Raw genomic sequence first — 27502 nt, 5'->3', positions numbered from 1 at the left:
CCCCCACTTCCCCTCCCCCCGGGGTCCGCAGAGACATGCCAGCAGCCAGCCACTTCCGAGAGCAGCGTGGGGCCAGGGCAGGCAGGCAGCCTGCCTGAGCACTGCTGCGCCCCCGGACTTTTCGCGGCCCGGAGATCACAATAGACTGGCACAGGCTCCAGGATCGACCAGTCGATCGCGATCAACGGGTTGGTGCCCACTGCTGTATGGGGATAGCAGTAGTGTAAATGGTCAACTTAAGATCTCAGTGTAAAACTCATGCAGTCCATCCTTCTTTCCTCCCTCCCTGTTTTAGGGATCACTGAGCATAAAACAATAAAATTTCATCCAGTTTCCACTAAATTGAGGGCTAGTTAGAAAGCTAAAGAAAAAAATTTATTCTGAAAATTCTGATATATTAATGATACAAATGTAATTAGAAAATGTGTAAGTTGTCATCAACACTATGTGGAAAATCAAATATTGATGGAAAGCTTAAGTCATTTGACACTAGCAGTATAGGATCCAATGTCAGAATGTAAAACCATTCTGCTCTCACTTTTATACAAATTTGCAAAAGTTTTGCATGTTTCTTTCACTTGGACCTTGCTGGTGAATATATCCTGTATTCCATTTGAAGACTCTAGAATCTGAACACTTCCCTGTAATTGCTCTTGGAGTAAGAGCAACCAAAAGCCTTCTTAGGTGTGTTAAAATCAGAAACGAGTCTCACCACAGAAAAGGCTATAGTAAAAACGATGGATTAAACCCCGATATATCAGGCTGGTGAGCATTCTAGATTTACAAATAGGAAATCACTTATTACTGTCCTGTTTGACACATCCAATTGGATAAAAGCACTAAGAACTTGCAAAAATCTGATATGTTTATTTATGTAGGGAGGGAAATGACCTAATTTTTCTGATATAAATTTCACAGACAAGTTACTCCAAAGTGCACTTGTATGAATAAAAACTACTTACCCAGAAAGACCTTAGAAAAGGCATTTCAGAAAGAAAAAAAAGCCATGATGTTGAATACTTTAGTCACTGAAACAGAAAACTGCTGCAAATTCTGTGAGGTAGCGTCTGCAGCATGAAAGCCTGTTTTTAAATGTGCATATGTAAATTAATTTCACATTTTGTAATGGATATAAATTTATGGAGTATGTATATAAGAATACATTTTATCAATTTTATCACTAAATTAGAGGGTTTTTTTTTTTTTTTTTTAAACTACTACACGTCTACATTTTAAACTAACGAGAAGTGAGTCACACGTGAAGTGAGTGTCTCTCACCCTGGTACACTGCATATGTCTGGCAGTTTTTTCTCTGCTCAAAGGTTAGCTTCACTGTTGCAACATAGCATTCCCGTTGTACCTTTCCCATTTCCCTTCCCCTCCTACAGAACAGCCACCTCTGTAGGGGGAAGTTTTGCACACCTTGGCACACAGACTTCCAACAGCTATAACAGCATGTGAATTTAGTATTAAGGGACTTTAAAGAGGTCTATGAATCAAATGACTATTCCATTCCAAAAAATATTAGTAGGATGTTAAGGCTGTGTGTCTAAGGAGATACTCAGTCTGAAAGTCACGTTTGTCTGAACATCTGGCACAATGGAGCCTTGATCCCTGACTAGAGGTGGTAGACTTTTCTGTATTATAATATACTCAGTTAATTATAACACTTAAGTGTACAAAGTAAACAAATTGAAAGTCAGCCTTTCAATTTTAATAATCTTGACAGTACTGTGCTCAGTTACTCTGTCCACTACCATAATACCACTCACGCACCCACCCTCCCCCCAGGGGCCTTTCATTTGGGAACAGAGGTCACACTGTGACAACATGTCCTTCTGAACAGGAAGGACTACCTTGCCCTCAGTGGACATCCACCCCAAGCACATGCAGCACCATGCTCTCTTGGGCCCAATGTGGAGCTATGATAATTATAACTTTTTTGGTCTTTCTATTTTCCTTGAACATTCCACCAGAGCCAGAGGTAGAAAGAAATAGGTCCACAGAATTGAGCCTCTCTAATAGTTCCATTACCTGCTGAAGGAGATAGCTTTACAGATTCCTATGAACAAATTTTGCAGATGGGCCTATTGGGTTACTAAAAGGCAAAGATGTTCATAGAACTGGAAGGGACCTCGAAAGGTCATCTAGACCAGTCCCCCGCACTCAAGGCAGGACTAAGTATTATCTAGACCATCCCTGACAGGTGTTTGTCTAACCTGCTCTTAAAAATCTCCAGTGATGGGACAACCTCCCTAGGCAATTTATTCCAGTGCTTAAACATCTAGACAGTTAGGAAGTTTTTCCTAATGTCCAACCTAAACCGCCCTTGCTGCAATTTAAGCCCATTGCTTCTTCTCCTAGCCTCAGTGTTTAAAGAGAACAATTTTTCTCCCTCCTCCTTGTGACAACCTTTTATGTACTTAAACTGTTATGCCCTCCCGCCCCCTAGTCTTCTCTTCTCCAGACTAAACAAACCCATTTTTTCCCCAATCTTCCTTCATAGGTCATGTTTTCTTGACCTTTAATCATTTTTGTTGCTCTTCTCTTGACTTTCTCCAATTTGTCCACCTCTTTCCTGAAAATGTGGCGCCCAGAAATGGACACAATATTCCAGCTGAGGCCTAATCAGCAGAGTCATTCTTCCAGATAGATCCTCTGTCAACTGAGCTAGTCTGTCTATATGTTCAACTTCCTTGAAATACAAGAGCTCAAGAGTGTGATTATATATGATAAACCCATCTGAACAACAGACTCATGCAGTAAGTATTTGCTTGTTATCCCCTGACAATTTACAAAGGCAATACTTGTGTGAGCCATTCTTTAGAAACCTGTTAATGAATGCCAGCAGGACCAATCTGCCTTCACTTCAAGAACAATCTTTTTAAATATTGTTTTACATGGGATTCTCTGTGGGCATCACCTCCCCAAACTATAAAACCTGAATGTGCTTTCTTGCGTAGCCACTAATCCAAAGACTTTCACTTTAAAGGTGATTAGGAGTTGTGTATCAAACTTTAATTAAATTCCTAAAGACAGGATGAAATACTGATAATGTGTTTTTCTGCATTTTATTGAAATAGTTTGGTCCTTGATTAATGTAATTATGTAGAATGTTTTGCATTCTCTGAGATATGGAGAAAGGATATTTTTCTTATCTCTTCTTCCAAAAATATTTCTAGCCCTGTTCACAAAAGTATATCTTCACACTATGGGTACGTCTATACTTACCTCCAGGTCCGGCGGTAAGCAATCGATCTTCTGGGATCGATTTATCGCGTCTTGTCTAGACGCGATAAGTCGATCCCGGAAGTGCTCGCCGTCGACGCTGGTACTCCTGCTCCGCGAGAGGAGTACACGGAGTCGACGGGGGAGCCTGCCTGCCGCGTCTGGACCTTCGGTAAGTTCGAACTAAGGTACTTCGACTTCAGATACGTTATTAACGTACCTGAAGTTGCGTATCTTACTTCGAAGTTGGGGGTTAGTGTGGACCAGGCCTATAAGCATAAAAATCCATTTCCAAAAACAAATACACCTAAAAGGTAATAGATTAGTACTTTCAATGGAATTCAGTTTTATATTCATCTCTGGATCTAAAGCCACTCCAATCAATAGTGTGAATATTAGTACAGTTTTAATTGTTACAGTCCCAAATGAGCAGATCCAGAGTCTTGAGATTATATCTTCTTAAAACATTTATGTTCTGGCCACTTAAGATTGTTTCTGGAAGAACATATAATTAATGCTGCTCTTCAACCCCATGGTCACTTATAGCCCTACCCAAATCCTTGCCCTTAACTATGTTCCCTACCACTGTGCTTATAAGTAAGGTTATGATTTAATCACGGATATTTTTAGTAAAAGTCATTGACAGGTTATGGGCAAGAAACAAACAAAACCAAAAAAATCACACCCATGACCTGTCCATGACTAATACCAGAGGTTCTCAAACTGTGGTCCGTGGACCACCAGTGGTCTGCGAGCTCCATTCAGGTGGTCCACGGATAGTTCCCTCTAAGGTGCCTGCCTGGGCGGCTGCACACTAGAGAATGAAGGGCCACCCACCTAATTAGTGGAGCCATGCAGGCATGGCTCTACTAACCAGGTGCCTGGACCCAGGAGAAGATGCACATGTGAGGTGAGGTGGTGGCCTTGGGAAGGAAGGGGGGGAGAGAGGAGATAAGGGGTAGGTGGGAGGGAGCAGTGGGCTGAGAAGAGGGATGGGGGGAATTTGGAATGTGTAGGGCTGCGGTGGCCAGAGAAAGAGGTGATTTTCCCCAGCTCCAGGTCTGCGGCTGCCAAGGAGAGACGGCCCTCCTTCCCAGCCTCAACTCTGTGGCTGCTGTGGTGGGGGAAGATACCTCCCTTCAGCTCGGGGGCTGCTGCGGTGGGGGAGAGGAGAGACCCCCCTCCTTCCAAGACCCAGCTCGGGGGGTCATCGGGGCACATCCATCACATTAGAAAGTTAAGACTACTGATATTAAAAGATGAGTTGTATGCTTTTATTTGTAGAACAAAAAAACGTTTATTCTTAAGGGGTTTTTTATATAGCGCTTTTATCCAAAGCGCTTTACAATAGTTAGCTAACGGCACAAACAACATTTGGAAAGATCCTCAGCAATTTTCAAGTGGTCCACAAAAAAAAAAAAAAAAAAAGTTTGAGAACCACTGACTTATGCCATAAATACCCGATTTAATCTTTTTTTTTGGGGGGGGGGGAAGAGGAGACGGGAGGGGGACACAGGGGACCCAGCTGCTGGGGGGGGGGGGCGCAAGGTGGGCCTCAGCCACCACCACTACGGCCGCTGCCAGGGGGCCCGCCGCCACCGCTCTGGCCGCTGCCAGGGGGCGGAGCCCTGGACGGCCCTCTGCTGCTCTGTCCACCCTGGGACCGCTGCCAGGAACCACTGAGCTGAGGCTGCTCCCGCCGCCCCCGGGACCGCTGCTCAGGCAGTCCCCGGAGCCAGCCGCATCAGCTGCTGCTCGGGCAGTCCACAGGACCAGCTGCTAGGGGCCGCCAGAGCAGCAGTTGGTGTGGCTGGCTGCGGGACTGCCTGAGCGGCCGCCTGAGTGGCTGGCACCAGGGACAGCTGCTTGGGCTGCTGCAGAAATCACGGAGCCCTACTTATAAGTGTGGAAAACTTATACATGCAGATAGGGGATAATATATGTCAATACTGAAGACTATACCTGTGATTATAAATATTACAAATCTGGAACATTCCTCACAAAAAAAGCACACTTAGTTAAGTTTGAGTTAAGTCCCTGGGTGACTGGGTAACAAAATGGCAGATGGAATTCAATATTGATAAATACAAAGTAATGCATATTGGAAAACAATCCCAACCATACATATAAAATGATGGCATCTAAATTAGCTGTTAGCATTCAAGAAAGAGAGCTTGGAGTCATTGTGGATAGTCAAAAAAGCTAACAAATTTTGGGAATCGTTAGGAAAGGGATAGATAAGACAGAAAATATCATATTGCCTCTACATAAATCTATGGTATGCCCACATCTTGAATACTGTGTGCAGATCTAGTTGCCCCGTCTCAAAAAAGATGTATTGGAATTGGAAAAGATACGGAAAAAGGCAACCAAAATTATTAGGGGTATGGAACATCTTCCATATGAGGAGAGATTTACAAGACTGGGACTTTTTAGCTTGGAAAAGAGACAACTAATGGGGGGATATGACAGAGGTCCATAAAATCATGACTGGTGTCGAGAAAATAAATAAGCAAGTGTTATTTGTTCCTTCCTGTAACACAAAAACTAGGGTCACCAAATGAAATTAATAGACAGCAGGTTTAAAACAAACAAAAGGAAGTATTTCTTCACACAACACAGAGTCAACCTGTGGAACTCTTTGCCAGAAGATGTTGTGAAGGCCAAGACTATAACAGGTTTTAAAAAAGAACTAGGTCAGTTCATGGAGGATAGGTCCATCAATGGCTATTAACCAGGATTGGCAGGGATGCAAAACTATGCTCTGAAGTGTCCCTAGCTTCTGTTTGCCAGAAGCTGGGAATGGATCACTTGATGATTACCTGTTCTGTTCATTCTCTCTGAAGCACCTGGCATAGGCCACAGGATACTGGATTGGATAGACCATTGGTCTGATCCAGTATGGCTGTTCTTATGTAAGGTTGCTGGACTGCATTTCTCACCAAAATAATCCATAGAAAGTAATAATGTCAAGTCATTCAACATCCCATCTCCATTCTATTTATCTGTTCCCCTTCTCAATCTCAAACTGCCTCCTTTCCCTTACCCACAAGGGCAGAGATAGCAATGGTGGGAGCTTTAGTGTAGCTAAGGTGCCAGCTGCCACCAATCTTCTCTTTACCATCACATTGCCTAGACTTGCTCTGAACAAGGTGAACAGTGATAAAAGCCAACAGCAGCTTCGATCTTCTGCAATTGCAGAAGTTTTAGGAAAAAAGACTAGTGTAGTTGCAATTAACTACAGATTTAAGAATTTTAAATCTGACTACAACATTTACAAGAGGGTTCAGAGAACGCCAATAGTGCTCTTAAATTTTCTATTTTCCTCTATGTAGTTCCCCATTCCAGAGCAAAAATGTCTGCAAAGTAAGCAGACCACCACACTAACATTAAGTAAAAAAAGCAGCGCCTGATAGCTACATCTTACCCCTCCTCAATCTCTACATTTCATCCCCTTTACAAAGAAAAGGTAGACATATACCAAACACTTTAATTGCTTTTAGTTAGCCTTTATGCTAGCAATAGGCCCATTCCCAAAATAGAGCTCAGTGATATAGGTTAAATAATTGTTTAGTAATAATATTTTAAAAATACTAAGCTCCATATAGCTTCAAGTTCTAAGTGTATGTTTTACTTCAGCACAGGATATCTTACAGCCTGTTGTAACATTACATGGATGATTCTCAGCTGTCTGCCAATTAGACTAGTAAAATAAGCCTAATCCTTTTAAGACTCTGAATCCATCACTTAACTGTTCAGTAACCTGTTGGGCATCTCAAAACAAAAGCTGATGGCAGACTGAGGCAGCAGTATTGTCTCCACAGCATAAGAACACTTTAACACAAATGCTATCTCTCTCTGCAACATCCACTTATGGGTTATTGAAATGGAAGGTCTTGTTTCTATTTTCACAGTGTATCAGACTGTTGGGATCTTTGGAAAAAAGTCAATTTTAAATGTTTTGTTCTCCACTGATGTTCATCAGGAAGCAGGAACACCCATTTAGATATAAACTCATACACAACAGCACGCTTTCCTGAAGTATAGTGTATTATTGAACAGTCCCCAAGAATTGTCTGACAGGATGCACTCCTTCAACAGGGCAAGGTTATATTCCTCTAAAGAACAAAATATAGTTCCACCCACCAAACTAAGTATTTCAAATTTGGTTTATCTTGTTTGCTCATAATGGCATACTTCCTGCCTGTATCTGTTAAATACTGGTTACCATCCACTTTACATCCCAAAGCTAATAAACTATTTCCCATTACTGCCCATCTAAATGCATAGTGTACTGAGACACAATCAGAGCAATTTGCTGCCATCATCAATAGGTCTGGTTAACGTCTGCAATTAGAATTCAACTTCTCATCTTAAATCTGAATTTAAATATGAACTCCATTATACATCAGTGGAGCCAAGTAAGCCTGCACAGGGGAACCTACCTGCACAAGTAGTATTTTTTATCAGTCATTTTTCCAATAGGACCACCAAAACCAATTCAATTCTACAAGTTAGTTACAGCATAGATCAGGAAAACACGGCTTTGATAAAGCTCCAGCAACAGTACATGATGTAAAGAATCATTTATTTGCTTACCTTTTTACCAGAGCATACTCATTTACTGTTGCATTGTTTTTAATCTTTGGGAACACATGCCCAAAGATAGGTGCATCCTACAATTCTATGAAACAAACATCTGCCACTACAACTGAAGATCTTAACTTGTAGCATAACACTTATGACATGTGAGAAGCTATTCATGCCAGTGCAACATGTAGCGATCACAGAAGCAGTTTCACTTTGAGTTAATCCAGATGCCCAACAGACTAGAAGTTAGGAGACATTCTAGCTTTTATACCTAGCCTCTTACAATATCTTATCAAAACTTTAAATCATGCGTATTCTATTTACGACAGCCTCTCCCTTCTAGTCGAAGGCTAAAACACAGCATTTACATAGAAAAACTTAACAAATAGCTAACATGCACATGCTTCAGAAGCCTCAGTATTTGGGGATACTATATATTACAGTTTTAAAGTAGCAGAAAACACCTGAATAACGCCCTGTGTCTCTGAAAGGAGCCTTTAAAATGTCATTTTCCTTTCTGTGTACTGGCATGTAATCCTTCGGTGTCCAACACCTTAGAAGCTGACCAGTTTCTAGAGATTACTGTGGAGCGACTCAGGGTATGTCTATACTGCAATAAAAGATCCATTGCAACAAAAAGACTGACTGGGGTTCACGGGGCTGAAAATTGCAGTATACACATTTGGGCTTGGGCTGGGGCCGGGGCTCAGAAATCCTGAGAGGAGGAAGGGCCCCCAAGCCCAAGCCTGAGACCTCTCCCCTCATGGGGCTTCAGAGTCTGGGACAAAATGTCTACACTGCTATTTTTTAGCCCCGCAGCCTGAATCCAAGTCAGTTGACCTGGGTTCAGCATCGCTGCCACGGGTCTTTTACTGCAGTACAGACATACCCTAAGAGCAATGTTCCTAGTGGTGGTCAGAAACCCTCTCTCTCGAGGTAGGGTAGAAGCAGGAAATCTGCTTGCAAGTCATCCTAACCATCCCAGCCTCCCCTGTATCATGAAGCACCTGCATATCCTGGCCTACCCAACTTGTTCAGCCTAGGAACAGTCAGGTAGGCAGAGGTGGCATATGAGGCTGACTGAACACTAGAAAAGAAACCCACCAAACTAAGTATTTCAAAGCATGAGACAGGTAAGAAGGAGAAAAAGCCAAGAACTGAGAATACACCTCAGTCAAGGAAAAGTAGGGACCAGTAAAGGGAGTGAGAAAAGAAGGGATAGAAGTAAAATCTGCTTAGAATCCTCAGGTAGACTGTATTTACAGTACTTGTTCTGAGGGTTCAAAAAGGTTAATTCCAATTTTAAATATTTATATACTTGATCCACTCATTAAGTCGCTGTGCATACAATCTAAACATATAGCAGCATGTCTTCCCAAGACTGAACATCTGCTCACACACCAAGAACTTGAAAGACTATGTAATACCTGCCACAACAGTAATGAAGAGTTAATACTAAATTTGGAGGCTAAATTCACTCAGTAAGTGTCAAAGAGGGATTTAGTATTGCTGTAAGTGCAACCCACAGTTCAGTCTTAACATTTGAGTCCCTACTGATGCCTCCATTAAATTTTTTTTAAATAAAACATAATACTTTCCTGAACAGCCTACAGGTACGCTTGGAAGAATTAGATTTTTATTGTTAAATGTCAGTAAACATTGGTTTGTGTGTACCATTGCAATCAATGAAAAAATATTTCCTATCAAAAAAATTTACATATAGGCTAAAAGAAAAACTATGTTTGAGAACTTAAGAGGTTGATTTAATGATATTTATTTTGCATATTTTGACATGCAATGTTGATAATCTGTTTTAACCATTATACAGCTTTAACTCTTTGAATCTCAACATCTGTTATTAAACTGTCTGTCCTCCCCTCCCCCCCCCAGGATTTCCCACGAAAGTTTAAAATAAATAAAAATAAGAAGTTTTAAACCCATAATTTGTGCAACTGGAAATTTTAAAACCAATACTGTCCATTGAAATTATAAAAAAGTAAAAATAGAATTCTGCCAAACCAATCAACAAGGTTTGCAGACACTTGTATTCAGCCAGGGAATAAAAGCAAGCATATTATTTCCCTGCCCAACTAGAAGACTTCTTTCACTCGGGTAATATCAGTACAGAAAACTCCTGAGCAAGCCATTTTCCAAAGCATTTGTTTTACGATTCTTTTTAAAAGACTGCATCTAATCACACGAAGAGGGTTGACCATGAAAAAGGTCAATATGTAATAAGGACCTCAGTGACTTACGCTTGCCAGAAAAATGTTGCCTAGTAATGCATGGCATGAATCACTAGAATGAGATAAAGGCACAAACTCTTACCTTAACGGGAAAGCTGCATTTTCCAGTGCGAACCCCTTCTTCATCTGTCTGCCATTGGTGCGGCCTACTAGCCTCTGGGACGTAAACATCTTTCTTTCTCCTAAAACTCTGCCGTAGTTTGTTCATTTCTCAGTTTTCACGTCCTAGAGAAGAAAAATATATTTCAGCAGGTATCAAAATTAAGTTCTTCTACAGTTTAGGCCACCAATATCACTATATGCTATTATGTGGAGAATCTGTGCTTCTACAGAAACAGATGGAAGTCTCTCAAAGGAAAGCGGCTTAGTAAACAAGGAGCCAGCTAGAGATGGGATCTGAGAAGGCTCTGCTTGTAGAAGGGTATTATGCTCAACTAGCCAACAGCAACATCAGATGGGGTAAAGTAATGGTAATCTAGCAGGAACCAGCTTGACAGCCCCCTTCCATCCTGAAATTTCTAGACACCTCCAAAATGAAGTCTCCCTTTTGATCAGGCGGTTTTAGAATGCAAACAAAACCAAGCCAGGTGACACTTGCACATGCCTCTTTAGATCAAGGGGTGGCCCCCAGGAAGCATGGGGACTGTGCGTCCAAATATGTGAGCTGAGGGGCTTTGAAAGCTCGTTTCAAAAGCAATTTGAAAAGAGCACCATATTAAACTTATATGGAGAAAAATTCACAGTTGACATTTTTGCTTTCCAAGTAAAACTATTAGACACTGAACTACATGGAAAGTGATTCACTTTTGTCTGTGTTTACAATTCCTGACATCTCAGCAGCTTGAAATCCTCAAAAAACACAGCTATCACATAACTGAACATAGGCAGGGATTTAAAAAGTTAAAGAAACTTGCTGCCAACCTTGCTCCTAGTCAACCTAGTTTTCAGAAGAAATGTCAACCCCTTTCCATCTGCCATCACTAAAGCACTCTGGCCATTCCAAATGACAAAAGGCCTGAGTTTTGTCATTAACTCCCCCCACAAGCTTTGTGCAACTGTCACTTTTTGTTATAAATTAATATGGTAATTGAGCAGAGCAGTTCTCTATTGTTTTATATGGGTGTGGTGATATTAATGAACCTAGACAAAGGAAACAAAATTTTGGATTGCCAGTCGGTATGTTTCCCTAGCATTCTTTATTTTCCTATAGCCTATTTTAAAAAGTGACACTGTCAAACTCATCATTTAAAGCTATCTTTACTTTTTCATCTTTATGATTCTAGCAATAAGGCATCAAGCAGTATGCTTGTTCCTGGAATAGGAAATAGGAACTCCTTGCCAGAAAATGCTGTGAAGGCCAAGACTGTAACAGGGTTCAAAAAAGAACTAGGTAAGATCATGGAGGATAGGTCCATCAATGGTTATTAGCCAGGATGGACAGGGATGGTGTCCCTAGCCTCCATTTGCCAGATGCTGGGAATGGGCGACCAGGGATGGATCACTTGATGATTACCTGTTCTGTTCATTCCCTCTGGGGCAACTGGCATTGGCCACTTTCGGAAGACAGGACACTGGGCTAGATGAATCTTTGGTCTGACCCAGTAGGGTCATTCTTATGTTCTCCCCATAACAATGTGCTGCCCCCTAGGGCAGTGGTGGATGGAGGAATCAGACTTGCACCTCAAGATAGTGGGATAGAGTGGGATTGTCTCTGCAATTTGTGATTCCTCACCCGGCAGCTACTTGAAACAATATTGTCCTCATTGCTCTTTCCTCTCCCAAAAGTCTCCTTAATTTTAATAAATATGCAAGAGTTCGTAGTATTGGGCTTATCAAACACATTGGGAGTAAGCACAGAGTTAAAAAACCAGATCAAAAGTGATTTAATCATTAAAAAATTTCATAACAGGGGGGTGACTTGATTTTTGAATCTGTGATTGGCAAAACTGTAAAGCAGTTTGGTAGTAAAAACAATTTTAACAGAAGAGGACGTGTGAACTAGTATGTGATATAACTAGAGCAACATCAAACATGGATTTGATTAACTAAAAATAAATAGGATGTGGAAATGAGTGCACCCTCAGCACCTGCGTGCAAAGAGATCACATTTCTTATCACACACTCCGCTGATGATTGACAAAGTTAATCACTCCAAACAAGTAACTCCTCCACATTCATGAAATCCTAACTAGGTAAGTTCAAAGTTCTTTGAATAATAAAAGAATGCTGAGATTGCAAAGCAAACTGCAGAACAGTTCTAAAGAGGATAGTAGAGTAACGTTAAGTTAGAATTTTGCTTTACCCACGAAAAACCCCTTTAAGATAAAAAACATGCAGATTTTAAGGCTTGCAGCCTCAAGAGCCTTAGGGAATAAGAATTTCTATAGGAGCTGGGCACTTAACTCCCACAGGGTATGTCTAAACTTCAATATCAGACCTGCAGCCAGCCCAGGTCAGCTGACTCAGGCTCATGGTGCTCAGGCTGTGGGGCTATAAAATTCCATTGTAGACTTTCAGGTTTAGGCTGAAGCCCTGGGACCCTCCACCCTCCCTTGTGAGGTCTCAGGGCCTAGGCTCCGGCCCAAACCCAAACAGCTACATTGCAGTTTTATAGCCCTGCAGCCCAAGCCCAACTCAGCTGATCCAGGCCAGCTCTGGCTGTGCCGTGGGTCTTTTATTGCAGTGTAGAGGTTGGTCTCCTCTGAAAATTGCAGCCTTCTATTTTGTCTAGGGATTATTTTATACTAAGAGGCAGAGTTAACCAATAACCATAGGAGTAGGACTGGTTGAAAGTTTTCCATCTCAACTGTTGCTAGAAGATTAGTTCAAAACTCAAACACAATTTTTCGTGAAAGTGTCTTTCTGTAGAAATTTTAATTTTCTGTCAGAAACCCAAATACGCCAAACCCCAAAATATTTTGGCCAAAAACAATTTTGTTTGCTACATTGCCTCATGGAAGTTGTACTTTGGTTACCTCATCTCCCCCATTCTCCTCTATGGATCAGGCTCCCCACCTGAATTTCTCCCATCTTGCCCCACAGCTATGGGACTCCATGATGCACTTCCTCCGCCAAGATGGGAGACTGATGCATCATTCCAACCAGATTTATTTCAGCCAGAAAGCTCAGCCTACAGGGGAGAAAGGGAACATGAGACCCCTGAACTACAACTCCCATGAGGAACTATGGTAGCATTTTCGCCACAATATTTTGAATTTTCAGCAAAAATATTAACATTTTGTGCAAAAAACAAGCCCATTTCCCAGTGAGCTCTAGTTATGAGGGTGTGCTTTCATAACTTAGTTGCTGGAATTGAAATGGACCCTCTACAGCAATAGAAGCTATTACCTACTTAGGATTAATTTCTGTCCAACTAGTCAGAACAACCATTTGCACCAACAAAGAAAAACAATGGAGAATTGAAAGAAGCGGAACGGTTATGAGAATCACCCGACAGCCCAAAGTAGTTTGTCCTACAAACAGCCACCTGATTGGCAATGAACGTCATCCCTGTCCCATCAGATTTAAATTTTTTATTAAAGCGAATGTTAAAAAATTATATAGTACACAGGTTAAGAAAAGAGTGTCTGTACATCTGGGTAAAGTGCTTAGATTTATTAAGATGTTAAATAAGCAATTCACACTGGATACATATCTGAGATTCAGGAAACAAGGACAGGGATTGCTGTCACTGTGACAAAATGCTCAAATTCCCATGACAATCTTCTCTAAATGATAATAATTAAAAAACCCTAGCATTAAAAAAAAAAAAAAAAAAAACCCCAGAAACTTAGTGTCCCTCCCCCCCAGTCATTTGCAGATTCTTGGCATTTTCATATAGTTGCAATACGTATCCAAGAACATTATTGTAAACCCTCCTAGTCTAGCCCAGGCTAGTGATTTATTCTTTCTGTACCAAACAGATGGACACAGTCATATCAATAGAATGGCTTCTATTCCCTCTCAGGGGCTGTCATGGCTAAAAATCATCAGCTACTGATTTCTATACTAAGTATGTTAAGTGTTTTACATTTTCAGAGTTTCATACAAACATGAAATCAGCCAATTTCCACCTGCTGGAAGAAGGAAGTATCCCATTTCTCTGGGCCACTATAGGGGACTATGGAGAAATTAAATTTTATATTGTTTAGAGTTCTATTTAAGAGCCAAAATGGAAAACTTCCAAGTTTAATGCACAAAAATGTATTGCAATTTGTTACAAAAAGCTGAAAGCTTTGAGGGAAGCAGAACCACTTGACTTAGGACTTATGTACTTTATAAAAATCAGTCTTAACAGAGGAACTATTACAAGAGGTACAGTTCAGTGTGTAGATGACTCTGCCCACTGCAGAAGTAATGAGAAAGGAGGGCAGAGAAAGAAATTATTCTTAAAAATCAAGGCGATTACCCCATAAAATAAACACAGACCAGTTCCCCACTAAATCCCAAATTTCTACAAACTAACCAGAGGTTAGGTTCAAAAGTTATTCAAGAAGATGAGCCAATTTAAAAATTCTTTATTTAATTTTATTTTGTGCACTTGGCATATAGTCCGTTTCACTGTTATGTATTGTCAGTTAGCCTGTAAGTTTCCCCTTTGCGTAGGTCTTTCACACAGCAACAGAGAAGAGGAAAAATCTCCAAAGGCAACTATAAAAATGAAAAAGTTGGCAGAGGGACTCTGGCAGGTCTGGTGTGGGCACCTGAAACTACTTTTAAACTTTAGTAAAGTTTAAATTAGCAGCAGTACAAGTTTCCTCATTCAGAGAGCTACTAGTTAAATTCTCAATCTGAAGGACTACACAGCCAACCACAAATCTGATGAAGATTTAATCTTATGAATTCTAACGTGAACCAGGGGTAGTCAAGCCACATACAAATAGACAGCACTTTTTCCACTTGGACTGGAAAGGGATATGATCTGTTTTAGACCAGTCTTGGATCGTGGGTATGGTTTGTGAAACTGTTCAGGGTGCTTGGTACCACCTGTTGCCCCATCCATGGATTAAATAAATACTAAATGCTTTCCAGCTCCCTTTGATCAAAAAACAAACAGGTCATATAAGGGCACAAAGCACCAATGAAGTCTTTAGCCAATAGAAAAGTAATTAGGAAGATCATGTGAGAGGAAGCTCCCTGTGCAATCCTCCTGTTTTGCAAGGGAAGACAGCCTTTTCAAGTATAAGCCCCTTGAAAAAAATAGGTCAGATTCACTCATCTGTCTGACTCCTAAAGTAAACAAGTTTCAACTAATGGAAAAAACAAGGTTTAAAAAAAAACAGTTTTTGTTGAAAAGATTCTTCTAGAACTGCATAACTAGTCTAGCCTCCACATTACATTGCAAGTCAGTGCACATTTTATGATAGGGCTCTCTTTAAAGCAAGTCAAGAAAAAAAAACTCTGCAGTTTTGGCTACACCTATTTTAAGTCATGCCCATGCCCAGTAAATAAATAATGCAGCTGCCACCTATCGATGGATCTTTTTTGATAGCTAAATTAACATACACCATCTCTAGCACAGAGTGACAGGTACGCTGCCCAGAAATTAAAATCTAAATAAGAGTTGGAGCAACAATCATTCTCCATTATTCTGTCTATAATATGCTTTGTGCCGGAGATACTCAACGTTGGGTGTAAGATAGAAGTTTGGAAATAAGTACTTTTTGCTGCTTTCTTTCAAAGTCATCTGACATTTCTGAGCCAAGAGGAGATACAAACTGTTGCAATCTCACTGAGAATCTGGCAAGGGTGGTTGTGTAACTGATTTATAAGGGAAATAAACATTTGAGAGACACTCTTCTACATTGTTAGGAAGATTTGCATCCCAACATAAGCCTTGTGGTCTGTGTTTTTGCCTGTAATAAGGTGTGGCCAATATTTGATATCTCAAGTTTCATGGAAATGATATTTTGACTCCACAAAGCTTTCAGAATTTTAGTATGCAATCAATATTGCAGAATAAGTAAACATATGAAAAAATATGCATGTATTTCTGGTTTTCCAGACTTCACATTTTAATCTACAAAGAGCTTATGAGGTGAAGCAACAACCAAAGCGTGCTACATAGTCTCTTATAGAGCCTAAAGTTTATTGTCGCTGCTTTAATATTACTAGAGTACTAATTTAAAAGACTTGGTTCATGACAGTATATCTATGTTCATCACAAATGGGAGATTTTTTGTAACACAAGCCACTTCCTTGTGTCAAAATACTAAAGGCAAAACAATAAAAAGCTTGTTTTAAATAAATATATATATAAAAAGTAAAAAAGTGGTCAATTTAATAATTTCAGAACTATTTGCTTTTCAATACAATTTCAGAATCTCCACAGTTTAAGGGGTTTAATAAAACTTTGTTTCCCCGTAGGAGACAGATATAGGCTAAAGAAAATGTTATAACAGGGTTAGTTTGCCTCCAGCCACATTGGGCTGCTAAACTGTTTTTCCCCTCTACAAGAGCACTTAAGTCACTCTTAAACATGGTTGTGATACATGGTGGTTCTTAAGCTGAGTCTGTAATGGAGTTTAGTGGGAGAAAAACTGACACTATTCCTTCCCCAGATCTACTGGGAAAGTGAACCCTTATTACAATTACATTTTATCAGCATCACTGCAATTATTCTCCAGTGCAAGAATTGTGTGAAAGAATCGGTCCTTGCTTTTTATACCAAAATCATTCTCTTTTTGTATGCTTTTCAGTGCAGAGCTTTGTTTTGAATCAGTTTATTCTTTTTGGAGGCTTGGATACTGTAAAATCTAATTAAATCCAGCTCTGTCACACTGATGGAAATGGAAGGATGCACCATACGAGCACTCACTCACTAAAGCACAGCAGTCCTACTTACACATCACAGTATGACTACCCACATTATACATTACAGGACTTTCCAACCCATTTACCCTTTCATTACCAAATTAAAATCCAATAATGTACATACTGGGGCAAACTTTCTGCTCTAAGATGTCAAAGCATTTGCCCTTCTCTCCATTTTAATAGTATATTGGTTTAAAAAATCTGGATCAACTCTTAGTATGTTTTGTATTTGGCTTTGAAATAGTAAAGTACTTTTGCTTTTCATTTGGGTCGGGGGGGAACGGGGATGGAAGCAGTAATGGGTACACAACGAAGGGAACAATCCTAAGTAACACTGTTTTGGTAGTAGCGGGTTGCACATAATGATTTTTGGGAGACCTGTCAGAAATCAGCTCTGTGAGAAGCAAGAGTCCTGAGGTTAAGATTGCACAGGTTGCAGAACTATATTCAGATCAAAGGAATGGGGTACTCTGGCAGAATACCGCATGAGCTATCCAGAAATTACTATTCTGAAACAATGTCCCAAATTATCAGATTCCACTATTTTTGCAAACCCAGTGACATATGGTCCTGTATGACTCACTCCAATCTCTAAGAGGGAATTAGAGAAGCAATCCCCTTGCTTTATATGCTCAGCCTGAAATATACCTCAAATATTTTCCCAGACAGATAGCTAGCTATACAGCAGGGGCAGGTAACCTGCTGCACGCGAGCTGATTTTCAGTGGCACTCACACTGCCTGGGTCTTGGACACCGGTCCGGAGGGCTCTGCATTTTAATTTAATTTTAAATGAAGCTTCTTACACATTTTAAAATCCTTATTTACCTTACATAAAACAATAGTTTAGTTATATATTATAGACTTATAGAAAGAGACCTTCTAAAATCATTAAAATGTATTACTGGCACGCGAAACCTTAAATTAGAGTGAATAAATGAAGACTCGGCACACCACTTCTGAAAGGTTGCCGACCCCTGCTATACAGTGTGCTATGGAAGCTGCCAGACCCATCAAATGTTAAAAAGTAATTTGGTTTTAATTAGCAGTTTATATTATTCTAAAATGGATGTAAAAGCTTACCTCTGACCTTTGCTTAGCCTTTTGGGAAGTAGTAAGAAGTGTTCCTGCTTGGCTGCAATTATGCATGCATGGAATGCTGACGAGATCAAACTTCCCTTTCCAACTGAAGGCCTTATCTTTTAGCCAGATAAATGAGACGGATCTAATTTTTCAGAAATGAACAGCCCATGTTTAAAGAGTGTCCCTTAACTAGACACTGAATTTAGAAGAGGGATATATGACTATTTTATAACAGAATCCTTTTCTAAAGGTATCAGAACACAAAAAGGATTGAGTGGGCAAGAACCATACATGCATTATTAAACATCTTTCCTGGGATTATGATACAGCCCCATGTGAGCTGAACAGCAAACCAATAATAAATTCTACAATAAAAATCTCCATTTGACCCACTGAAAGTTTGGTCTGGTAAAAAAGTCACATGTGCATGAGAAATAGGAAATCAAATGCAGACGAGAGAGTTAAGGATGTCCATGAAAACTTAACATTTCCTGACTAGTTAAAGTGCCACTTTAAAATAATTACTTTTCAGAGCAGCACTGAATACACAAAAGGATAAGGTAGAACAAAGTGTGGTAAATTCTGTAATCAAAGTCTTTACTACCCCTAACTCCTTCACCTTACAAAGCCAGGGAGAACAAGCTCAAATTTTATTTCATCTCATGAATCAGAATTATTTATTAAATTTCAATTACATAGACCCATTGAAGGCAATGGTGTTGTATAGGTGCCACAAATGGCAAAATTTGGCCTGCAGAACCATTATTAATGTGAAAAGATGGAAACAACCCAGCATGAATCAAGAACCAGGCCATGTCTACACTACAAAAAGTTTTGTATGCATGGCTATAACAGTCAGGGTGTGAAAAAACTACATAAAAGCTGACATAGCTATGCCAGCAAAACACCCACTGTAGCTATGCCAACAAAGGAGTTCTTCTGTCAGCATAACTGATGTTGTCCAGAGAACAAAACCTTTCTGTTAGCATACTCTGCATCTACACTAAGGGGCTCTACTAACACACAGGAAACATCTCCTTAAAGTGCAATGGCATTCAAAAAAAATTGTTAGGAACCTTTAGGAAGGAGATAGATAAGACAACAGAAAATCATCATAATGCTACTATATAAATCTGTTGTGCACCCATACCTTGAATAGTGCATGCAGGTCTGGTTGCATCGTCTAAAAAAAGATATTAGAACTGGAAAACGTACAGAGAAGGGCAACAAAAACAATTACGGGTATGGAACAGCTTCCATATGAAGCGGGATTAAAAAGACTGGGACTGTTCAACTTGGAAAAGATGACTAAGGGGAGAGATGATAGGTCTATGAATCATAAATGGTATGGAGAAAGTGAATAAGGAAGTGTAATTTACCCCTTCATATAACATGAACCAGGGGTCATCTAATGAAATTAACAGGCAGCAGGTTTAAAACAAATATAAGTACTTCTTCACACAATGCACAGTCAACCTGTGGAACTTGTTGCCAAGGGATGTTGTGAAGGCCAAAAGTACAACTCGGTTCAAAAAAGAAATCGGAGTTCATAGAGGATAGGTGGGTCCATCAATGGCTATTAGCCAAGATGGTCAGGGATGCAACATCATGCTCTGGGAGCCCCTAAACAACTGACTACTAGAAGCTGGGGTATATCACTTGATGAAGTGCCCTGTTCTGTTCATTCTCTCTTAAGCATCTGATACCAGCCATTGTTGGAAAACAGGATACTGGGCTAGATGGATCATTGGTCTGACCCAGCCTGACCATTCTTATGTTCTTATAACTATACCAGTATAGCTTTGTAAACTGAACCCGTGTTGATTAGCCTCAGATTGAGCTGGCAGAGTTGGCAGTTTGCCAATCCCACATTTAAACGTGATGACTGAAGATGCTAAAAAAATCATGAGACTGGTTTAAAAAAAAATCAAAACAAAAATAAATTGTGTTCTTTTTATTTGCTTTTTAGTTTAGGTCTTTAGGGTGTGTTCAGGTAATGTTGTTCTGCTCTTCTCTAAAGCTGTCAGGGAGATAGGTATATTACAATGGAAGAAGAGACACTCCCAACCAGTAGCTAGTGGGGTTCAGGGGAAGCGGCCGCTTCCAGACCATATTCCCCAAAAGTGGCACCTGCGGAACGGGGCCGCGGGCTGGTTCCCACCTCCCGGCGCTCCGGCCGGCAGAACGGGGCCGCGGGCTCCCGGCGCTCTGGCCGGGACTCCAGCCCTGAGAGAGTGTGGTCGGGGGTCTCGGTGCCCCGGACAGCGCTCCGGATGGGGAAGTGGGGCGGCCCTGCGCATGCGCCGCTCCATCTTTCGGCGGCATTTCAGCGCATGCGCAGGGCCGCCGAAATGCCACTGAAGGACCAGTGCCTTTTTTCTCCGCCGCTCCTCCTCGGCTGCAACCCTGGCTACGCCACTGCTCCCAAACACAGGATTCCAGGAATTTGGGCTTTAAGAAAAATCACCAAATATGGCAAGCCTCAAAATCAAAGCACACAAGTTAACAACATTGATTAAACCCACTTTTTATATGTAAATTAAGCATATTTAATTTGGATATCAATCACTGAGAGAAATCAAAAGACCCACAATGCCATTTTTACATAGTTATTTACTGTGATCTCACTTTAAGTGCTTCCTATCCAATCTTAACATTCAGGCCTTGTCTACTCTACAGTTTTGTTGACAATAGTTATACCAACATACCGCAACCGCTTTAATTAAAGTGCTGTTGCATGTCCAAACTATGCTCCTTGTGTCGGCAGAGTGCACCCACACTAGCAGCTCTTGCATTGAGACAGAGCAGTGCACTGTGGGTAGGGTTACCATATTTAAAAAATAAAAAAAGAGGACACTCCACGGGGCCCTGGCCCCGCCCCTTTCCCACCACCGGCCCCGTCCCTTCCCCGCCCCAACTCCGCCCCTTCCCCAAAGTCCCCGCCCTAACTCTGCCCCCTCCCCTGAGCGCCCCGCATTCCTCCTCCCTCCCAGCCATGCGAAAAGGGCTGCCTGAGCGCTACCGGCTTCACGGTTTGCCGGGCAGCCCCCAGACCCTGCACCCCCAGCCGGCGCTTCCCCAGCGCAGCTGGAGCCCGGGAGGGGAAGCGCCCAGCCGGGAGTGCAGGGTCTGGAGGCTGCCCGGCAAACCGTGAAGCCGGTAGCGCTCGGGCTTCGGGCAGCCCCCATGGCTCCGGACCCTGCGCCCCCGGCCGGGCACTTCCCCTCCCGGGCTCCGGCGGCTGCTGTGCTCCCTGAACTCCTGGGCTCTGTAAGCGCCGAGCTGCCCGAGCGCTACCGGCTTCGGGCAGCCCCCATGCCTCTGGACCCTGCGCCCCCGGCCGGGCACTTCCCCTCCCGGGCTCTGGGGGTGCATGGTCCAGAGGCATGGGGGCTGCCCGAAGCTGGTAGCGCTCGGGCAGCTCGGCGCTTACAGAGCTCAGGAGTCAGGGAGCACAGCAGCCCCCGGCGCCCGCTCTAAGGTAGGCCAGGGAGTATTTTTCCTGGACATGTTCGGCTTTTTGGAAATTCCCCCGGACGGGGGTTTGATTACCAAAAAGCCGGACATGTCCGGGAAAAACCGGACGTATGGTAACCCTAACTGTGGGTAGCTATCCCACTGTGCAACTGGATACAAGGTACTTTGGGAAGGGTTTGCAATGCCTCACGGGGCAGGTACAGCATCACATGATGCAGGTTTCTCAGTTCCACAGGCATCCTACTAGATTACCAGACATTTTTCAACTGAAGGGGGAGGAGAGAGAGAGCTGAGCATGCTGACACTCAAAGTTCAGACAGCAACTAGAACCAACCAATCTTGAGGCAGGGGGAGGGGGTCACCCCTATAGCTACACACACATTAGCCCCCACCTCCCTCCCTGGCTCTGCACAATACAGCAGTCTCTCCTTCTCTTCCCTCCCCGCAGCAGTAGCCCACCCTGCCTGCCTGCCACTGTGTTCCTAGTACCCATATCCTCCTCAGTCCACAAACCAATGATCCACCCCTCCCCTGTACTCCAGGCAGGAGAGCGTGTTGCTGTTTTCCTGCAGGCATATTCAGCATATGAGCTCTCCATGCAGAGGAATGTCAAAGGGTCCTGGAGCTTTGAAAGGGAAGAGGTGCATGCCTGCAGGGCAGCAGAATTCAAAACAGTGAGCAGAGCTGTCACAGCAGGCATTGTGGGATACTGGGGGAGGCCAGTTACGTCGACATAACAAAAGACAGCAACTACACTGACACTTTGTTGCTTTAACTTTGCCACAAAAAGGTCTATGCCTCTCATCAAGGTGGTTTTATTTTGTTGGCAAAACAGACAAGTTTTGCCACAAAAAGTAGCATTGTAGTGTCTAGTGTAGACAAGGCCTTAGTAGCTTTTTGTACAGAATACAAAAACTTTACTCAGGCTTGGTCCACACTGGGGCCTGGGATCGATCTAGGAAACGCAACTTCAGCTACGAGAATAGTGTAGCTGAAGTCGACGTTTCCTAGATCGAATTAAGTTTACTTACTGCGGGTCCGCGCGGCGCAGGCAAGCTCCCCCGTCGACAGCGCTTCCTCCTCTTGGCGAGCAGGAGTTCCACAGTCGATGGGGGAGCGCTTCTGGGATCGATTTATTGCATCCAGATGAGACGCGATAAATCGATCCCAGAAGATCGATCTCTACCCGCCGAATCAGGCGGGTAGTGTGGACCTAGCCTCAGTGTGACAAGTTCTTTGCTCCTCAGAGGCTCAATCTAATAAATTTTAAAAAGTCATTAATCTTAAATCCCATGTAAAATTTTACTCTCCACTTTTTTTGACCAAATCAAGTTACTCTGTATTTTCAAACTTCACAAAAAGCTTTTTGATAATAGTTTTTCCCCAAAACAGCAAGCCTGCCCCACAAAAAAACGCAGGTTACTCAGCAGCTTTGCTGCAAGACATGACGTCCATCAAAGCATGCCTCCCCTCATATGTCCTCACACTGCTTGTCAGGTCAACATTGTTCAGTTTGAGCATTTGCTTCAGAAATGAAATGATCATCCAAGGTCTTGCTGGAGCTCTATCCTAAGTGAGAGCTCACTGGCACAAATCCACACAGTCTGGAGTGTTCTAGTGTGTTTTAGAAGGTAACCCATTCCAACCAAATTTGGAATGTGGTGGTTTCAGTGAACTGAAAGAAAAACTTATTTGCACAGTGAGCTGTACGCAGTTTTCCAGTTTCATGTGTAGGAAACAGAACTAAATACAAAGAGTAAAAATTCCCATTCTTTGGAGCAGCCAACTGAACTAGCAGCAGTGGCTGCAGCACTACTCAGGAGGCCCAGAACCCAGTGTACTAGGTCCCCAGACAGAGGGCAACTGAGACAAGAAACAGAAACCCCACAGATACAAGTGTAAAGTACAGACACAATGGTCTTCAAAAGGGTTCTATTCAATTCTTAGATCACGAAACTGATTAGAGAAGAGAAAAATCTGGGAGCAACTGAAGGAGCACAAAGCAATTTTACCTATGGTCAAAATAACTGAAGATAAATGGACTCATTTCCCAAGAAGACTGAACATCTAGTAAAAACTGCAGACTGTGTTACTATGTTTTCATCTTAATTATGCTAGGACAGTGTCCACAATGTACTAGTCACTTTCCAGACATGACAACATAGTACCTCCCCTGAAGAGTTTGCTATTTAATGTTTAAACAAGAATTTTATTTTCTGAATGAGTAAACACATTAACATTTGTAGGCCTGTCCAAAGCAAATCGCTTGCTTCATAACTCTTTCACAATACCGCTTTCTGGAAAACTTACCAAGAACCTGACAATATTTCATAAGTCTGTTTCCTTTAACAAAGGAAAGACAATTGGCTAATTAATTTGAGATATCACATTTGTACCTTCCTCTACAGACACACCTAACAGTAGAGAAATAGTGAAGTGACCCAGCAAGCAGTTTTAGTCTTGTGAATAACTAAAGTGTCACTGTCAACAATTCCATCACCAAGTTTTCAAGTCCCCACAGGAGCACAAAGATAATGTTTTCAGTGGTAGGAATAACAGGAGTACTTGTGGCACCTTAGAGACTAAGGTAGGAATCTAATTCTGAAAACAAGATTAGAGGTTCTTAACAACCATCCACACAAACTGTTAAAAATGAAGTGTCCAGTAAAGGTATCCTTATTTAATAAGATTAAACCCTGCACATCATATTCACCACTTTCAACATTAGGCTACTCTCTTAATAAAGTTTCATATAGCCTCAACATGTATAGTAATGATACACATTACATTCCTCATGACTGCACTAGAACATAAAACCTAAACTCTGATCTTAAACTTAATATACATGTCAGCCATATGTGCACTGGTGAAGTGCATTAAGTCCCCCCACCCATGCAGAAGTTATGGGATCTGAATATAACTATAGGGAGCTGGGGGGTGCTTAATTTTGAAAGTCATGTCATTTATTGATGTGCCTAAGTAGTATTTGAGAGACTAACTTTAAGAATCCTTTATTTTTTGACATCTTGGCCTAGATGTTTTGTGGCAGGAACTGAGAGATATTTCCAAAATGTCAAGTATGGTATAGGAGAAGTTAATACGCATTATATTGGTTGTAGGAAGTGATGCCAACTTTTGCAATTTTGTCATCAGTCTTGCAATATTTGCTGTTTTTCTTAAAATCCCAGCTCCTTGATTCAGTTGATTTCATAAAGAATCTTGGCTTTCATTTAAGTTGATAGCTCTCATGGTTGTAGAGAAAGGTCTGAAAACATTAACTATAAAGGCTCAAAAACCCAGAACACAAGCAAAAATTCAAAATGTATCGTTTAAGAGTCCCATGATTATTGGGGCCTGGGTTATGATTTTTGATCACTTATCCGAGAAACATTCCTGCATCATTCCCAACCCAAAGTCTGCTGCCCCCTCTCCCTACCTGACAGAGATGCCAATGCTGTTTTCTCTTCCTAGTTCTCTCTCTCAACCTTCAAAAAAACCTCAATTCCTCCTTGTAAGGCAGCTACTATTACTGCATCTAGCCAATGTTTGATAGGGCAGGCAAAGAGAATACATATTTCTCCACAATTAGCCACCCTATCTCCTGTTCAGGATGGCTATGGATGGAAAATCAGAGGTTTCTGAACACTGGATTCCCTAACTCCCAACACACAGCTGCATCCAATGAGCAACTAGTATCACTAAGAATGGATATCCACATTGATAGCCAGGGACACTTATACCTAAGACTACTACCACTGCTTCATGAATACTTTGATGACTTTCTCAAAGAATTAACCCAATGGAACATAAAGCTGTCACCTAGAGGAGGAGGATCACTCATAAGCCATCCTTCAAAGTACTGATGGAGCAGACTCATTTAAAAAAAAATAAAAAAAATAAAGCCCTTTCAAAATGGTAGTTCAACTACAGAATAGTTAATTTACACCTGAAGTGGTAAGGCTTCAAATGCATCAGATAATTAATAAGAGCATGAACTGCATAGCCTTTTATATGCTTCTCTGGAGAATCTACCCAGAGTTTGAATTGATTTACTCTCTTTCTACAAGTCTGTCATGCCTTTATCTGTTTGGGGCTGAATCTTCTTTGTTTAGAGGAAAGTTTATCAGAAATCAAGAGAGATACTAAAGGCTCGTCTCAGACCTAACCTAGTTGCCCAAGACTCTTTCATTTCACTTATTTTTGTATTTGTATATTAAACAACTCCTTAAAGCACTGGAGAAGAGACCTCAATTAAATTGTGGACGTTTTTGAAATAAAAATGAAAGGATCGTGGAGACAAGGCAACAGATATACATTTGATCGATTGATTGATTTTTAAAGAACTCTAAGTTCATAGACTTTAAGGTCAGAAGGGACCATTATGATCATCTAGTCTGACCAAACTACTTTGAGACAGGAGTGTAGAAAACAAGCACAGCACCCTCCCGCAGCCCCTCCCGTATTTAAATTTATTGATTATAATAAATCATGATAGCTCTATTTATGGTGGGAGAGAACAAAAATTTCAATTGCTATTGATATAGCAAGTCCCAAGGCATCAGACCTTCAGGAAATTGGTATCCCTTCCTCAGTTAATTCACTTCATACAAGTAACCATGACAAAGGTTTATTTGTTATATTACTAAAATTAACAATGACATCACACCTCTGCAAATCTAGCCTACTACTACATTGTTTCTGGTAATTAGTCAAGTAATTATGTCTTATATAGAACAGAGAACTCAATCCCTTTTACAATATGAAACTTTTAATACAAATATTAATCAAAGCATGGGAGGAATAGCCAGAAGGTAGGTAGATAGTATATCAATGGACATAGTTTCCATAATTAGTCATAATAATTCTGCCTTTGCATCATCATGGCAACAAAACTATCTTAGGTTTTTGATCAGTTTTATTATACTAAATTGCGAATAGGGCTTATTTAACATTTAACTAGCCAGTCCACATTAGCTCATTAATAAAATTACACCAAAAAAACCTATGAATAATCTGTTTTTCCCACTAACTGAACCAGACTGTACTGATCAATAGAACTGAACTATCCAGTAAATTGTACCAAAGGACACTTCATTGTGTCGGCTTTCAGACAAGATTTAATCTACAGTTATTTGCATTGAAGTAACCAAGTCCTTGGCCTACAATTGCTACAGGATCAGTGTCACCTGCTGAGAGAGTAAGTGCCTCATCTTTGTTACAGCATTTTTCTAGCTGCATGAGTATATAAACTTGATATAAAGTAGTTCTGTTCCATCAGTATTGTCTTTCACATATGTTATCTGAGACTTCTGGCCTCCTACATTTAGTATACCTCCTGCCCATCCCCCTATGTCAATAGCTCCCTTTTTTCATGGCAATACAAGTAGTTTTACCTCTTTCTAATAAAAGAAATCTTAGAAATGAACAATTAATTAAACCAGTGCAGGTCTTTGCATATACACCTCTACCCAGATATAACGCGACTCGATACAACACAAATTTGGCTATAACGCGGTAAAGTAGCGCTCCGGGGGGGGCGGGGCTGCGCACTCCGGTGGATCAAAGCAAGTTTGATATAACGCAGTTTCACCTATAACACGGTAAGATTTTTTGGCTCCCGAGGACAGCATTATATCAAGGTAGAGGTGTATTTCCCTTGCAATACTGTATCCAAATATCTCAAAGCAGGTCTTTCAGAAAGAACCCATAATGTTTTCAGATAAACCCTATAATGAATACATTTAAATTAAATCCTTAATGAAATTTAACAAAATTGATTTGCAAACTTAAATGACCTTGCATTAATTGAAACTGCTTTTTGCAGAATAATCTAGAAATTGGTGAAGCTGAAAGCATTATGCAACCCATGTCATAAGTGAAATAAGACAATGAACGTGTTATCTAACCAGATTATAATATTTTAATTTTCCATCAAAAAACTAGTAGGGGAACACTAAAGTGGATCATCCGTACACTCAAAATCAGGAAAGGCCAAAGTTAAGGTTGCACAAACATTAATGCTGTGTTTTTGCATTATGATACAGATACTATTTCTGAAACAATTTAC

At 41.2% G+C, this 27502-nt stretch overlaps 1 protein-coding gene across 2 annotated transcripts in view; it reads right to left on the bottom strand.

The window, feature by feature from the left end:
* NUMB (NUMB endocytic adaptor protein) overlaps positions 1–27502 on the bottom strand; it is a 137707-nt gene that overhangs the window by 47940 nt on the left and 62265 nt on the right. For both annotated transcript variants that reach the window (XM_065403575.1, XM_065403576.1), the window contains exon 2: positions 10147–10289. In XM_065403575.1, the coding sequence (XP_065259647.1) occupies positions 10147–10272 (126 nt within the window). In that variant the 5' untranslated portion in view covers positions 10273–10289. The remainder of the gene's footprint in view (positions 1–10146; positions 10290–27502) is intronic.

The sequence above is a fragment of the Emys orbicularis genome, chromosome 4 (genome assembly GCF_028017835.1).
Source record: "Emys orbicularis isolate rEmyOrb1 chromosome 4, rEmyOrb1.hap1, whole genome shotgun sequence".
Taxonomy (NCBI): Eukaryota; Metazoa; Chordata; order Testudines; family Emydidae; genus Emys; species Emys orbicularis.
This window is presented reverse-complemented; position numbering and strand designations above follow the sequence as displayed.